Raw genomic sequence first — 17692 nt, 5'->3', positions numbered from 1 at the left:
AAATGAACATAAAACATATGTGCAAGTAAACTGGATAGATTAAAATTTAAAACCTACATTGTGGGGATGTGGCAACTGGCAAGACAAACACTATTTCTAAAAATACTACTACAGGTGTCTCCACTCCTCCCTTAGGATGGTGATAGCAAGCCCAGTTTCTCTGCATCCTCAAATTCCTCGGAATACTTTGGAAAATGCCAATACGAACAGAGGAATGGTATGACAACTGAACAAACAACAAAGAGCTATATGAGTTTCACTATGCCATTGCCTATATCACTTTTACTTTACTTTTACTTATTGGTTGGGATCACAGACACTGTAAATCTAGTCTTCTTCAGCTAGCTATGTCTACTACCTATGCTAATTTTCATTTCAAGAATCCATACCTTAAGTTATGGGTTGAATTCCTTCAAATAATGTATCAAAGCATTTAATTAAGCTAACAAATCTTGAATGAAAAAGCCACAGTTGCCAAAGGACTGACAAGTATTAATAGAGAAATCTTTTAAACTTTTCCTATAAATAAAAACAAAACTGATTCAACCCATGAAATACACTTAATATATATTTCTCTTCTCATATTTACATGTTCTAATTCTTCTCCAAAATTCTGGTGATACAATACATTCAAAAATATCTATATTACTTCCTCAGTCCCTGGCCATGTGGGAGACCACTACTTGAATCTATGCAAGTCTAATTTTTTATTCAGATTATATCACTGATATTTTCTATACACGCTTCCTAGTGATGTAACCTAAGGTATCATTATCTGGCTCACAACTATCTTTAAAATATGTACAAGAGTTGTTATTGTTACATATCAAGCCCGAATATAATTTCACAAAAATGACACATTGTAAATCCATGACATTATTCATAATTTGTCATATCTGAACATGATTAAATCACCTCAGAACTATGGTAGATATCTGGGACAAATGGCCATAGTTTGCCATGTAAAATATCCTAGAAGTTGTCTCATTCTTAATGTCCTGATAGTACATATTATGAAAAGTAAAAAACAATAATCAATAACCAAAACACTAGTCAATAAATTTCTGATGGCACCGTCAAATTCTTATGACAAGTGTGCCAAGACAAACGTTCTAGTGACATGATGACCCACAGTGGGGTTCAAAAAAATTATGACTAGTAAACAACTTTTTACAGGCTAAGGAGGAGAAGGAAAAGGAGAAAGAAGAGGGAAAGGGAAAGGAAAAGGACGAGGAAAAGGAAAAGGAAAAGGAAAAGGAAAAGGACAAGGAAAAGGAAAAGGAAAAAGAAAAGGAGAAAGAGGAGGAGGAGGAGGAGGAGGACAAGAACAAGAAGAACTTCAGGCAATGTAACACTGACATACACACACACACAAAAAGATAATAATAAAAAATAAAGAAATAAAATCAAATAAAATAATAAAAAAGAACTGTACAATTGCTCGGATTGCGGCCCATACAGATATACCCATTTGGTGGACCGCACGGCCGCCAAAAAAGCTCGCGTACATTGAGTTAAAAACATCAGAACTACACACAGGACCTAAAATGACAAATAACAAACATTAATAAATGCCTAAAAATCATGTTTTAGAAAACTTTCCTTGATTTTTTTTTTGCGTCAGAATAAAATCACTCGACTTGATACAGTAAATGCACATTACATGAGGGAAGATAAATTACTTTCACAGCACAAATCCCTTTGGAAACTGGATTAACTCCGGTCACATTTCAATTTCTTAAATTAGCAAATCTAATGGAAGAGATGTCATTTCATATCCTATAAGATTGTCTACTCGTTTAATGAAATATTACCTACTACTATCTCTTCTACACATTTCTTTTCTTTAGAGTGGGGTGGAGGGAACAAATTATATTTTCTATCACAACTACTACTATTTCTACCATCAAGGAAACTGCAGTGGACTAAATACTATACATGGGTGAGATTACTACTATATGCCCTAATCTGAATGCTCATAAACAAATCATGACTTGCACTTTTTACATCAACATATGGAAAATATGTACACTTTGAGAACTTTAAGAGCTCAATATAACTCTCTTTGTTGCCACATGTCGAGGTCAAAAAATGTTACAATTAGTGTTCTGTCATTGAAGATTGTCTTTGAGAGGATATAGTATGCTTCCTCTGCATCTGAAGCCTGGTGGTACTGCACAAAGAAAGCCCCAAGTGCCACTTCCAAGTGGTAGTCAATGACATCACCATGCTTCTTGCAAAGCTGCAGGAAATAATTCTCCACAACTGCAATAAAAATGTTAGTTTTTAGAAGGAAGACTCCTGGAATTTATGACATCCAAAAACACAACTTCCTAATATACCTTGATCAATAAATAATATTTCTAATAACACAAATACATAACTGCAGCACCACACATGCATCAAAAATATTCTAATTCAATTACATTGATTTATCAATATCAATCTAGTCTCCATACAGCTTCCAGACATAATATTACTTACCTTTACCTTCAGGAATGCCCTCGAGCTGGTGGGCATCTGACACATTGAGGACACGCAACACTGTGGTCCGAAGTAGTGACAAGTCATGGAAAGTAGGACGGTAGGCCTGGGCTAGCCAGGGGCTACTCAAGAGCTCTCGTGGGCTGGCACGGTCCCCTGGTGAGATTTGTAAACATCTGCAAAGATGAGTGAAATCATAGCTAATGTGTGTATCTCATCAATAACTTCTAAAAGACTTACTTTTAAATGTATCTATTAAAACAATTATCCTTCTTTTCATTCTAAAACTAGATGACTGTAATCACTTTCAAAGACAAAACTGTCCTATATCCACCAAGGCAGCTTATGAAAACAGTAAACACAAGGAAAAACAATACAATGCACAACTTATTTAAGAGCTATGGTTCAACCCATAAAAATGACAAACTAATTTGAATAATCTGCCTGTCTCTGTCACGGGTGAAACACTCAAGGATAAAAAGAGACTAAAGCAATGCATAAGAAAAAAGTTTCTCACCTTGTTATAAAGTCATATGCTCCATCCAAAAACTGCGGTGAATAGTTGGCTGCGCTGCTGGAAAGTGCTGCTTTCACGGCCTTATTGACATTGGTCTCACAAAAACTAGGGAACAACTGGCAGCCAACAATAGCCTGTAATTCATAAACTACAGATATAATCAAAGTAAAAATTATATTTAGAAAGAGATAATATTGCCTACCATTTATAGATTTTGTTGAAAAGTAAAGCTCAAAAGAAGAAGAATCAATATGTACACTGCAGAATTTACTCACACAGACAGACATACAGACAGACAGACAGACAGACAGACAGACACAGACACACGCACACGCACACGCACACGCACACGCACACACACACAAAACAGCCACCCACTACCATTACAAATGAATAACTCAACAACAGAAAAAAAAAAATTAATATCAACCTCTGCAACAATACATCCTGCACTCCAGACATCTGAAGGAATCCCTGGTCTGACCACAGCCGGGGTGTCAGAGCTGCTGATCTCTGCTCTCTTTTTGTTCCAGTAGATGCTCTCGGGTGCTTGGTACCCTGAGGGAAATTGCAAATGCTTTTATTATAAACTTTTGGTACTTAGTGTCCTTGGGACTACTGTAAAAGTTTATATCATATCCTGCTGTAGAGTCGGAAATATGAGGAAAATGAGTTTTATCTCAGGCTAATTTCTAAAATATGGTAACATATTTCAAAATTAAGCTAAACATTCAATCAGAAAAAAATTATTCTCCTTTTTGCTCTATGGTTTAATGAGTGATTCCTAATATTGATTCATATTATGCATAACAAATTTCAATAATGCAAAGTGATGTCATCCAGTCCTCAAAAATTCTGATTCCAATGGTATCAAAAATATCCCAAGAATAACAATAACAATAATAATTTTCAGTTCTCCTTCATCTGCTAAGCCTTTTCAAACTCACCCACTCAAGAAAAACAACTGAGCTTCAAATGCTACGAAAACAAATATAATTCCACAAGAAAACTAAGCACTATGCACTAAGCAGCACACAGAAAACCAGGAATGCCCAAAATCTGAAAGGGTTAACGATTACTGTGACTTTTAACTGAGATTACCAGAGCTAAAAAAAAAAAATCTCCCATGCTGAAAAGAAAACACCAATGAAACATCTTCAGAGACGAAATACGCACCCTTGAAAATCCTAAAAAAGATAATACACCAATAACAACAAGGCTATCATCCTGCTCACCTTTACTCTGTACTGCGTGTGTGTATTTCTCTTTCGTCGTGAAACTCACGCCAAAGTCAATGAGCTTGAAGCCAGACACCTGCGCACTCCACATGATGTTAGGTGGCTTGAGGTCTGCGTGAACCACCCCATTGTCATGCAAATGGATTAAACCTCTGGAAGGAAAATGAAGAATAATCTCCAAACTTTAACTATATCTATTAATTCTGCTATCACTATTGCAACTATTGCTATTGCTGTTACTATCTGTCTGTATATCACTACTAGTAACTGCTAAGGCTAATGCTATCATTATCATTTCCATTTTATATTAGTTCTACTACTACTACTACTGATAGCTTAGTTCTACTACTAATATTACTAGTACCACTAATACTACTATTACTTAAGATAATAATAATAACAATAATAATAATAATAATAATAATAATAACAATAACAATATTATCAAAAAAATGATATTTATAACCATACTAATGAAATATAACTGTAACAAAAATAACAGTGAAAGCAGAAATACAACATACAGAATAAAAAAGTCAATAAGACGTATCTCTTCTCTGGTTGGGAAAAGTAAAGGAATTACTTAATTTGGTCATTTATTTACTTGCTTCTCTAGCCTTAAGAACCTAACATAAAGGTATTTGGAGGAAGGACGCACAACCTGGAAAGCCTTTTACCAATGCTATGAGAATTCAACCACAGGCAACGGGGTTATAATAGATTCGTCGTTCAACTATTTATAACCCATTGCTGCCCAGAACATGTAGTGTCTACTGTATATAATTTTGTGAATTGTGTTTAGAAACAGGTTGCTCCACAAGTGTTGGATTAGAGTCAATCAATAAGCTTATACGACCTTACACGACTTACCCTTTACTTAAGTTTTAGTGATTAAATTCTATGCCATCAATAATATTATTGTTACCATTACTACTGACATTATTATTATCACACTGTTATTAAATATACTAATAGCAACATAGAATTAAAAAAAAAAACATATCCAAAAATCCACGAATAAGGAAAACTTAACTAAGATAGGAAGAGCAAGTATATTAACTGACTCCTCGCTAATTAAATATTTGTGGAGCCATCTATGTATAAACACTATAAATAAACTAAAACCAACAGTGGACACGGCTTGAACATACATGTCTTTCCCAGCAGCAATGGGTTAATGCCTCAAGTATCACATACTATGAAAATGTAATAATATATAGATAATAAATATTTCATATCTTATCATTTATCATTACTATTTTTGTTATTGTTATTATCATTGTTATTATCATTATTATTATCATTATTTCTATCATCATTATTATTATCATTATTTCTATCATCATTATTATTATCATTATTTCTATCATCATTATTATTATCATTATTATAATGAATGTTATCATCATCATAATTATAAATATTATCATATTTATCATTATTATAATTACCAATAGCATTATTACTATCACTATTATTATCATTATTATCATAAATGTTATAATTACCATTATCTTCGGATAATGATTTCAAGTGAAAAGTTTGATGAAGAGATAAAAAAAAAAAATATCATTCTACTTTGCCACAATATTAAAAAAATCAACAAACAAACAAAAACAAAAATTAAGAACTAAATATAGAAGTTAGAAGCTGTCAACTTCATTTAAATATATCTGGATAGGAAAAAAAATCATCACACATTAATTCTATGTCCTTAATCTCTAGCCTTCACGCACTTAATACTAAACGTCAAATTGTATGAACACAAAAGGACAAAAACTTAATGTAAAAAAAACACACTAGAATACTACAACTAACCTGACTACAATAAATTACCCCTGATGATGAGAAATGATTTGTGATGAATGACAGTGATCTTCAAGAAAAATCAATAGCAAATGTCAACGTGCAAGCCCTTTGGGTCACTTGATAACTCAAACCACGAAAGTAATTTAATTGGATGTGAGAATTTCTAAGAGTTTCAGGTAAGAACTTGACATGTGGTTTGTCTCTTGAGATCCATTTTATATCATAAAACTTCAAAAAGTGATCTGACAATTTACATTCTCAGCAGCTATCCAACCACCACCAAAGAAAAGTGTTTCCCTCTGCCAATCTATTCACTATTCCCTCTTTCCAAACCAAAGGTCTCCTTGAACCCTTTGATTTTATGTGTCCTATCAACCACACTAGGAGAATAATGCTGATCACTCACCATGCTTAATTTCTAAGACTTAGAGGGGAAGCTGATAGCCCCCAAGAGTCCCCCCCATGTTGAGCAGGTATGTGGGCATCGAGGACCTCATGACCCATGACTGGGCTCACAACATTACTCCATTGGCTACCGAGAGGGGATGGTCAAAAGCATGGTGAAAATAGCAGGGCCAGAGGTCCATTCCAACTGGTATTTTTAGGATTTAGTTTCATAATTCTTTTCATCATGTCAATGTTTCACTCAGTACTAATTAATTTCAGTTTTATATATTTATATATATATATATATATATATATATATATATATATATGTATATATATACACATATATATATATGTATATATATATGTATGTATGTATATATATATATATATATATATATATATATATATATATTTATATATATATTTCAATAATATCAGTAAATTGTTTTAATTCATGCTGATCATGAAAAAAAAAAAAAAATGTAATATATCACCAAGTCCATATAAAGTCATAACCCAGAGCAAGGTTTGGGACACTTCATCAAAACATTATAATTTTAATCCTCAATCTCAAGTATACACTTATTTCACTCTAGGCCTTCTTGAGCTTTGATATATCCTCCTAATAAAACTTATCCCGATACCAGGCAATGTAGGTGTAGTTTCCTCCTTCTTTACAGTAGACATGAATGGAGTTAATCTAAAATTTTAGAATGTGCATGTTTAATCATAAGACTTTCCATCCATTTCAGATGTTGGCCAAATTTATCCTCCGTCAAAAAATAGCTAAGACATAAATGAACACAACGTAAAATCAATCCGAATGTTGCAAAAGCAGCGAGGGAATGTTCAGTGAACTTCTGATTAATTAACTCATGTGATGAAAACTGAATTAGAAAAATTAAGAAACAATATCAAAATGTGCAGTATACCCTCATGATATGAAAGTGGGAGAGGCATTGTGAAAAAATACTTAAATATGAATATGACTATTTCTGACTTTCCCCAATGTGCATTTGTATATATGCATGTGTGTGTGGGTAGTGTGTGGGTGCATGCATGTGTGTATATGCACATGAGTATGTACATTTATGTTTTTGTGTCTGTTTTTAAATGTATCTGCATATGTGACCATGCATATTTGCTTGCACATTCATGTACAATCAGTTAAAGTGAAAATGTCTCGACTCCCTATTGAACTTCAGTCACTTTTGATGAGAACATTAACTAGCAGCTCACCCAGTATTTTGCTATTATCTTCATATTTTCCTCAAAGTACAAAATGTGCTTTGTGATTTTCATAAGAAGATATTTATTAATTAAGAAGAAGTATCATAGTCTAACTTCACTCACTGAAGGGATAACATTTTTTCAAACAGGTAAACAAATATACAATTATATAGGTAAAACAGTAAAATTGATATGGGTACATAAACCAATTACCAGCACAGATTAGTTTCTGTTACATTTATCACGATTTAATTAGAATATATAATGAATTCTTACAAAGTTGATAAGCTTATACTGACATCACAAAATAAAAGGATGGGAATACTACCAAGTCGCTTCACGCAATCCTATCACGGAACGAAGATTCATCCTCAAAGAAAGGAGTAATCTAATAGCCTGTGACAATCTCTATACTCGATGCATTCCACCAGAACCATCACCTAATTAAAATCCAATTGAATATCAATGGGGATATATAACATGATGAAGGGGCTGTCGTTCAAATAGAAATAAAGTAAATTTGATGCATTCCACGTATCAGATCTACAAAATCATATAATATTTGTGAGATGTTGTTATCATCAAAGCCATAAACATTTGATATAGCAGTAGACAACTGTTTATCCTGTTAAAAGTTTCCATGTATTCATGATTCAGCAAGCGTTTAATTTTCTCTGGGATTATAAAAAAGAAAGCTTCTATTCCCAACACTCTGTCCAAACAAGTGCCAATAAGCGTATCAAATTTAGTAAAGTCTGAAATAAAATGAAACCAATAAACAATATAATCATTATAGATAATTAAACATCTGTGATATCATTGCATTATTTAAAGAGTCTGTGAGGCCAGATGAAAATAATAACCTTTTCAGACTCAGTGTACCCTCACGTAAGGAAATGGATGAGTTGCCATTTGAATGAAAGATTCAACTAAGTCGGACATTTTCAATTTGGTTGATTATACAGTACATGTATGCAGGAACGTGCATGTGCTTATTTTTATATGTACCATTAAATTCTTATCAAAACAAAAAATATGCCATTAACACAGCCTCTGACGCATCTGATAACCAACCTCATGACGTGAGCTGCAAGAGTTGTCACCAGCCAGGGGGAGCAAGGCAGGTCGTCGTGATAAAGCAGAATATCTCGTGCGGTGAACTTCAACAGCTCTTGGACCAAAATATCTCTGCCCTGCCACTCCAACTCTCCCAAGTGTTGCACTAGAAGGAATAAAGCATTTCCTCTTTATGCTTTCTTAACCCAATAGATCATACTGTATATGATTTTTTTTTTTTGTGGTACTGATATCTATCAAAAGGTATGACAATACAGACTATATACATGCATGTACAATGCTATTCTGAAAAGGTATCAATGAGAATTTTTATTTGAAAAAAAAAAAAAGACTAATAAGACTGAAAATAATCATAAATAAATTCACATCTCAAGTCATAAAGATCAGACATCAAATCTATGTGGAAGAGCATACGACCTCCTGATCCTATTAATATCATACCGACTGGGGCATCAGGAGTAGCAAGGGTACGCAAAAATATCAACTCTCGCTGCAGTGCTCCCTGGTAGTCTTGGTGCCGTCTGAATACCTTGAGAGCCACAGGGCCCCCTGATACACAGTCTTCCCCCTCATACACCTCACAGCACCTGAAATATTCATCCAAATGATTAAAATATCTGTGACTCTCAATCAATTATCCTAATGAGTTTGTCTTTCTGTAGCTATATGATATATGTTAGACAAGTATGGTCTACAATAGATACATATATATATGTATGTATGTATAGATGTGTGTGTGTGTGTGTGTGTGTGTGTGTGTGTGTGTGTGTGTGTGTGTGTGTGTGTGTGTGTGTGTGTGTGTGTGTGTGTGTGTGTGTATTGTCATCATCAGGGAGCCCTCATGGTAAGTCTTCAGGCAGGTCCTCAGCCTATCTCTAACTCCTCGTAACAGGACTGGTCAAGCTGCCCAAGCCATGACCTCCTAGGACGTCCCACGGGCCTCTTCTGCCCAGGATTGTCTCGCAAAGAGACAACCTGATAGGCAGGATCATCCACAGGGAAAAAAGCTAGGTGCCCATACAACCTGAGTTATCAGTCCCAGATTATGCAAGTAACAGGTCCTATGCCAGTCTCATGGTGTAGTTGTTGGTAGGACACATGGTTCTGCCAACTGTACACCATGATCCGGCATAGGGACTTGTTACAAAAGTCATCAAGATGAGACTCAATGGCACTCAATGGCATCCAGATTTTGCTTCCATAAAGCAAAACTAACAGTATCAAGGCCTTGAAGACACATAGCTTGGTCCTTCCGCATATGTACCGACATCTCCAAATGCTCTTGTTGATCGAATTCATGGCTCCTTCTGCCAGGCCAATCCACCTACTGACTTCTTGGTCTAACAGCCCAGAGACATAGAATACATTACCAAGGTATGTAAAGTTCTCTTTGACTTTGACGTCCTCACTGCAAGCATGAATTAACTGAATGGATTCCCCTAACAGGCCCTCAAAGTCCTGAATCTTGGTCTTAGTCCTGGAGACCTCTAGGCTCAAGGGCATTACAGTCTTGGCCTCCAAATTTAATTATTTCGTCATGCCATCGTGTCACTGGTCTGGCCCTTGGCCTCTTTATGTTATCTAGAGCCCAGTCTGTTACTTTCTTTGTACATCTGTCGTCTTGTCTCTGACATATATGACCTGAACATTGCCAATTTTTTTCTTTCTGATGCAATTTCTCCTGCACCTAGTATAAGGTCTATACTAATTCCATTTTCACCTGGCGTTTTCCCTATCATGTCTTTAAGCACTCTTTTTATTTCTTCTGTTGTGATGTTAGGTACGTCTCTAGTTGCTGCTTTCGCTTCTATCCATGGCTATTCCTTTGAGCTGTATAGATCCCTGTAAAAGTCTTCCACAGCTCTTATGATTTCATTTTTATTATATGTCACTTCTCTGTCTGGTTTCTGTATTGCATACATTTGATTTCTCCCTATTCCGAGTCTCCTTTTAGCTGATACCCGAGATCACTGTTTCATTTATTATTTGAGTATTGAATTTCTGTACATCTTCTCTCTTCTTTTTATTTATAGTCTTTGTTTGTTCAGCTAATTCTATTTTGTCCCTGTTTGACAATACTTTCATGACCCAGCGTTTTTGCAAAAGCTGTTTAGTTTCTACCGAGAGCTTGCTGGAGCTTTACTTGACTTTCTTACTGCCTACTTCAAGTGCAGCTTCCTTTATTATGTCATTGAACTGTTTGTTAATTTGGTCAATGTTGAGATCTATGTCTCTGAGAAGTGAATATCTGTTTTGGAAGTTAAGGTTAAATTCTGCTGCTCTGGTCTTCTGGTTAGCTAGATTTGGCTGTTTTTTGTATGAGTTTGTTCTTATATATATATATATATATATATATATATCTATATATATATATATATATATATATATATATATGTGTGTGTGTGTGTGTGTGTGTGTGTGTGTGTGTGTGTGTGTGTGTGTGTGTGTGTGTGTGTGTGTGTGTGTGTGCACATATATCTAATTAGAGCTCAAGAGAAAAATCAATATGTAAACTGCAAGGTTTACACACACACACACACACACACGCACACGCACACGCACACGCACACGCACACGCACACGCACACGCACACGCACACACACACACACACTGTGAATAACATGCATATAATTATAAACAGCTTATAATCATCAATAAATACAAGAATATGTGAAACAAATCTGCATTCCCAGCATCATGCAAAGTAGAATTCCGAAGTTGATTCATTCTTAACTCTAGCCAAGCTGCTTGCAATATCATTTAACCACTCAAGTCTTCCAAAATTTAGTCAGATAGTTCCAAGACCAACGTTTATGTAATATCAAATTTAGTATGATCACATAAAATAGCAAGCACTGTCTTTACTAGCATACTTATCTGGAAGAATATTACCAAGAACAAGATTTTTCTAATATGTGAATTTTTTTATTCAAATCATCACCTGTGGCACTATAAGCATAAGTAATAAGAGCTGCAACAGTTATTTGGAATGATAGGAACTATAATTGAGATTTCTGTCAATAATACTGAGTACAAAATAACTATTTATCTATTCCATGTAAGATAATTAACCCAAAAGCGACAGACATGGCATGTATGTACATTCCATGCCTACTGTGAGTTTACTTTATTGTTTTTTACACATAATTGACTCTACTTGTACTAAGTCACCAATGAGCTAATTACAAGTACTACCTGTCTCACCTGTTTACCCTTTTCCTTGATTTTCAAAAATATTTTATGTTATCTTATATTGCTGTCACTAATGTCAATAACATTATAGTAATAAAAATAACACCATCGATATTGATAGCATTAGTAAAAAAAAAAATTTCTTCCCACAAATTCAAGGAAAGGTGAAATCAGGTAAGGTCACAAGGTCTACTGATTAACTCCTTTGCAGCTAAGCACTTACAGAGCCATCTATGTGCAGAGAAATTGGGTTAATCTCCACAAGCATGATTACAAATGTATTCAGTATAAAAGCATTCACCAACCATTCATTTATAGTGATGTCAAGACAAGGAGGCACCACAAATTTACATTAATACAAAATTGTAGTCATATCTTCCTGTTTTCACATCAGCAGGCACATTCCCATTAACTTTTGAGACCAAACCACCATCCAAAGAGAGACTGAGCATCTACCTGCCGAAAGCAATGCCACCTCTAACTCTGAAGACTCCAAAAGGTGCAATAAGCTCTTGCTCGGGAGGAAGCTCTTGAAAATGGCTGTTCCTGACAGAAGTCATCTTTCATTCATCACCCGAATTAATTGTATGGCATACGAAGGTGTTGCTTAGGATTCCCTGTAAGAAAAAAATGGTTCTTGATAAGTATACTGATTATATAAGTAATATGTACTAAGTTACATCAATATCATCATAACAACTTTGAATATGGCTGCAAAGTCCTACTCTCAAACGTTTGTGCTACTGTATCAGTGTTTTACCTTAGTTCTTTTTTCTGGGATAAACTTTAACTAAAATGCAGCCTATATTGCACAAAATCTAATCACCATACAGTAATGAAAAAATCTGGTTATTTCTAAGGACTGCATCAAGGGATCATTGTTCTCTGCACCTAAAGCATAACAATCCTTCATCCCACACACACTGTTAAAACAAAGCTTGGACTGGCTCCTTATTCAACAATAAATCAGCAGGAAGGTCTGAAAGCTGTAGACTTGTTTTCTATAATCATAATTTAAAATACTCATCACAGTTTAATCATCATTAGCTTGTAAATGTACAGTTATGTAAAATGCACATTGTTCTACTATCTTTACATACTGGGATTGAATTCTGTCATCATATAAAAAAATACACATAACCTTAAAGAAGAAAATAAATGGTCTCATGTCTCTTAATTCTGTGTATGCTCTTACTGATGTTTGTATAATTGATATGAATGAGATGTTTTACGCCAAATGTGCATCTGTGACTGACAGATGTCCTAGACGAGATATTCACATTTTTCTGGGTGACTTCAATGTGGTACTTGGCTGTAATTGAGCTGCCTATGAGATGTCTATTAGTCTTCATGGTTCGGGACCTGACGCCTCCTTTTCGAGGACTTTGCAAGGTCCTAGAAATTGAGGATGTCTGGCTATTGGTACCAGCGCTCTGACTTGCTTTGTTGGACATGATACAGCAATGTGTCGTTAGCTCTCATTGGAGGATCCTCCAGAACTGCAACTGTATGCCCATGTAGATTGAAGACCATCTATTAGTAAATGACCTTTGTCCTGCCTACCAAGCCCTAAGAAAGCTGATATCCAAGCCCTTGCAGGTGACTGCAATCCACTCAGTAAGTGGCCAGATCATCTCAGATCCTGTTCGAGTGTAGGAGTGTTAGGCTGAGTATTTTGACCCTTCCCATCAATGAGGATCCACCCTCCCTAACTGAAGTTAGGAAGGCAATCTCCAAGCTGAAGAGTGGTAAAGCAGCGGGTTATCTGTGGTATCCCTGCTGAACTGTTAAAGGCTAGTGGTGAACCTATGCTGTCCTGGGTGCTATCTGGCAGACTGATACAATTCCCCCTGACCTGTTGTGGGGTGTGGTCATCCCTCAACAGGTCAGGTCCAACCAATCACCAAAGCATTACACTGCTCAGTACACTAGGTAAGGTTCTTGCTCCCATCTTTCTGAGATGTATCAGATACTAGATGCATTTAGCAATGAAGTGAAGCCACTGGGTCTAGAGGTCTCCTAAACCAAGACCAAGATCCAGGACTTTGGGGGCCTGGTAGGAGAACCTGTTTGGTTGATACATGCTTGCAGTGAGGACATTGAAGTCACAGAGAGCTTACCTTGACAGTTCATAACTCTGTGCCTATTAGACCAGGAAGTTAGTAGACAGATTGGCCTGGAAGTCGAGGTCATGAACTCTTTCACATAAAGTCCAAGCTACTTGTTTTCAAGACCCTGCAATTACCAGTTTTACTATACAGTAGCAAAACCTGCATGCAATCCTGTACCTTGGAATCTTGAATTGAAGTAACAGGTCCTTGTGCTGGATCATGGGGTACAGCTGGCAGGACCATGTGTCCAACCAATGGTTACATCGTGACAGGGGTACAGGACCCATTACTTGCACAATCCAGGACTGCCAACTCAGGCTATAAAGGCACCTGGCTCACTTCCCACAGGACGATCCTGCCCACCAGGTTGTCTCTGTCGAGACAACCCTGGGTGGAGGAGGCCTGTGGGATAACATAGGAAGTCGTGGTATTGGCAGATTGATCAGACTGTGCTGAGGAGCTTAGAAATGGGCCAAGGTCCTGCTTGGCTGCTTGCCATGAGGGATCCTCGTAGGAAATGAAGGTGGATGTGCCTATGCACCCCTGCCTGAGTTAGCTCCCCAATGATGATGATAATAATAAGTGAATTTTACAAACTATCTGGTGCACCCTGCCTTATGTTGGTTGGTACTCTGGCAATGGTTAACAAACTTTACAGTATAACATATCATAACAAGATTTAGCTTGTAATCCCCAGGCCATTTTTTTCTCAAATAAGGAGACAGTGTAATGATGCCAGATTATTCATGATTAATGTAAGTTTGGTATCGGTTGGAGTTGAGGTTAGGTTAACTAATAGTTTGCAAAGCGGAAGAATAACAAAACCAATTAAATAATACTAAAATACAAAATATATATCACTAAATCTGAAAAAAAACAACTAAATCATTCAAATTTACACATTCGTAAAACCTTTACGTTTAGTTTTATAGAATTGTATTTACTGATGAATTGTCTAGGTTTATACTATAGAAAAAAATTAACTATATGGAATATTTTTCAACCCATTCTAACCTAATATTTCCAAATATAATTTGTTACATTCCATTTACTCCTTTTGTATTGTACAAAAACTTGACTGGTTAGGTTTTATTAGGTCTGGGGATGCTTCCCATTGTTGTTTTTTTTTGTTTCGTTTTTGTTTTTTATATAAAATACATGATTATATGATATGCACATACAGACCACTTTCTCGAGGGATGTTCTGTCTATTCACTAACCAAAATTTCTTACAATTAGTAACTGGATGATCTGTGACATGACAAGCGCTTCAGAATTGCCTGACCTGTCAAGTAATTTCACAGATATAAGCATTTACCATAAAAATGATACAAAAGATTACTAGACTTCAAAATAAACATTTTTCATTTAAACGTGATGAATTTTGTAATCAATATACCACTATGTTTTATTTTTATTATTACTATCATTTAATCATCAACATACTTTTCACTTTTTCATCTGCTTTGGTCAAGAATGTTCTCATTGCTGTCATCTTGCCATAATTCTAAAAATAAATATATATATATATATATATATATAAATATTTAAATCAATATTTATAATTAGATGTTATTTATGTGAACTCTGAATAAAAACAGCATCGTCTCCATTAGTATTTTTTTCTTACCTCTTCTTTCAGTCTTCTTTCAATGGCCTTCAGACATCAGATTATACTTTCCTTCTGTTATTGCAGTTTATTGTATGATTTTTGTATTATTAGTTTTGACCTTTTTGGAGAATCTTCGTATGGTTAAATGGGTAGTACTTTTTAGCTTGTGAATTGGTTATCTGTTCCTGTAATCATTAAAAAAAAAATATTAGGATTGTGGATATTACATTTTTTTTATAGTAATTACTACTTTTATTTCATAAGAGCTGAACCTCTATTATTAGCATATCAAGCATTTTGTTTTCTGTAACTTCTTCTACTTCTCCTTCTTCTTCCCCTTCTTCCTGTTCTTCTTCTTTTATAGGTTTTTAGACCTTTTATGTCTCTATTCCCTGAATCTTGTTCTTTGTAATCTTCTCTCTGTTGTGTGAAGGTTTTCTTGTGTTATATATTAATTTGATCTCTGTTTCATATATTTCTTCTATTTCTTCTCCTTCTTCTTCCTCCTTTTCTTCCTCTTCTACCTCTTCTTCCTCTTCTTCCTCTTCTTCTACATCTTCTTTCTCTTCCTCTTCCTCCTCTTTTAAAGAGTTTTAGACTATTGAAGTCTTTATTCCTTGGAACTGTATCTATTATTCTGTCTCTTATTTCTCCTACACATTTATTTTCCCTTTCCTTCTCTTATACGATCTTAGACTTTTTAATTCTGTCTTCTTCTTCTTCTTTCTTCTTTTATTGAGTTTTCTTCTTCTTCTTTCTTCTATTACTGAGTTTTCTGTTTTCTTCTTCTTCTTTCTTCTTTTATTGAGTTTTCTGTTTTCAAATCTTTATTCTTCTTTTACTGAGTTTCCTGTTTTCTTCTTTTACTGAGTTTTCTGTTTTCTTCTTCTTCTCTTTCTCTCTTTTTTATTGAGTCTTCTGTTTTCTTCTTCTACTTCTTTCATTTTTATTGAGTCTTCTGTTTTCTTCTTCTCCTCCTTCTTTTAATGAGTTTTCTGTTTTCTTCTTTTTCTCCTTCTTTCTTCTTTTATTGAGTTTTCTGTTTTCTTCTTCTTCTCCTTCTTTTAATGAGTTTTCTGTTTTCTTCTTCTTTATTCTTCTTTTACTGAGTTTCCTGTTTTCTTCTTTTACTGAGTTTTCTGTTTTCTTCTTCTTCTCTTTCTCTCTTTTTTATTGAGTCTTCTGTTTTCTTCTTCTACTTCTTTCATTTTTATTGAGTCTTCTGTTTTCGTCTTCTCCTCCTTCTTTTAATGAGTTTTCTGTTTTCTTCTTTTTCTCCTTCTTTCTTCTTTTATTGAGTTTTCTGTTTTCTTCTTCTTCTCCTTCTTTTAATGAGTTTTCTGTTTTCTTCTTCTTCTCCTTCTTTAATTGAGTTATCTATATTCTTCTTCTTTTACTGAGTTTTCTGTTTTCTTCTTCTCATTCAATCGTCTTTTATAGGATTTTTAGCCTTTTTTTTTCTGCCCCTTACCTGTGTTGTGACGTTTGGTTCGCGAGGGTTTGTTGTGTAAACAAAGACGCGTTCGTTGGTCGGTGAAATTTTTTGTCTTATTTATTTATTTATTTTGTTTTTTTCGTGTTTTGTGGTGGTGGTTTATTTTTTGTGTTGATTCTATGGTTTTTGTAATGTTTATGCTTATATTTCCCTTAGCTGATGTAGGTTGTGATGTGTTTTTTTTTTGAGGGAAGAGTCATTTGCGGGTTATTTGGCAATGAATGCTTTAAAGAAATAGTTTTTCATAGAACCAAATTTAAATTTCAATATCTGAAATATCTAGTTTATGAAATAATTTCGGTGTGTATGTGTGTGGACGTCCACACAGACACACACACACACACACACACACACACACACACACACACACACACACACACACACACACACACACACACACACACACACACACACACAGTATATATATATATATATATATATATATATATATATATATATATATATCTCATTCCTTGTGAGAGAGGAGTTACATACATGGAACACAGGACGCCTATTGTAGTGGCAATGATACCACC

General features: G+C 34.9%; 1 protein-coding gene across 4 annotated transcripts; it reads right to left on the bottom strand.

Annotated features, from left to right (window-relative positions):
• Positions 1-1307: 1307 nt before the first annotated feature.
• On the bottom strand, positions 1308-17160 carry LOC125032661 (serine/threonine-protein kinase Kist-like). Of its 4 annotated transcripts, XM_047623905.1 has the most exons (11): positions 15680-16442; positions 15496-15556; positions 15231-15334; positions 12395-12555; positions 9187-9332; positions 8743-8890; positions 4237-4391; positions 3432-3559; positions 3002-3135; positions 2485-2660; positions 1308-2265 (listed from the first exon to the last, which is right to left on the bottom strand). In XM_047623905.1, exons 4-11 carry the CDS (start codon positions 12496-12498, stop codon positions 2051-2053), a joined length of 1206 nt encoding a protein of 401 aa, XP_047479861.1. In that variant the 5' UTR covers positions 12499-12555; positions 15231-15334; positions 15496-15556; positions 15680-16442; the 3' UTR covers positions 1308-2050. The 4 variants fall into 4 exon arrangements, with proteins under 4 accessions (XP_047479861.1, XP_047479860.1, XP_047479863.1 ...); XM_047623904.1 differs by lacking the exons at positions 15231-15334; positions 15496-15556 and adding an exon at positions 17133-17160 and having other exon boundaries at positions 15680-15846; XM_047623907.1 differs by lacking the exons at positions 15231-15334; positions 15496-15556 and having other exon boundaries at positions 2491-2660.
• Between the last annotated feature and the right edge of the window lie 532 nt (positions 17161-17692).

Source organism: Penaeus chinensis, chromosome 15 (genome assembly GCF_019202785.1).
Source record: "Penaeus chinensis breed Huanghai No. 1 chromosome 15, ASM1920278v2, whole genome shotgun sequence".
NCBI lineage: Eukaryota > Metazoa > Arthropoda > Malacostraca > Decapoda > Penaeidae > Penaeus > Penaeus chinensis.
Note: the sequence above shows the minus strand (reverse complement) of the source record. Positions and strands in the feature narration are given on the sequence as shown.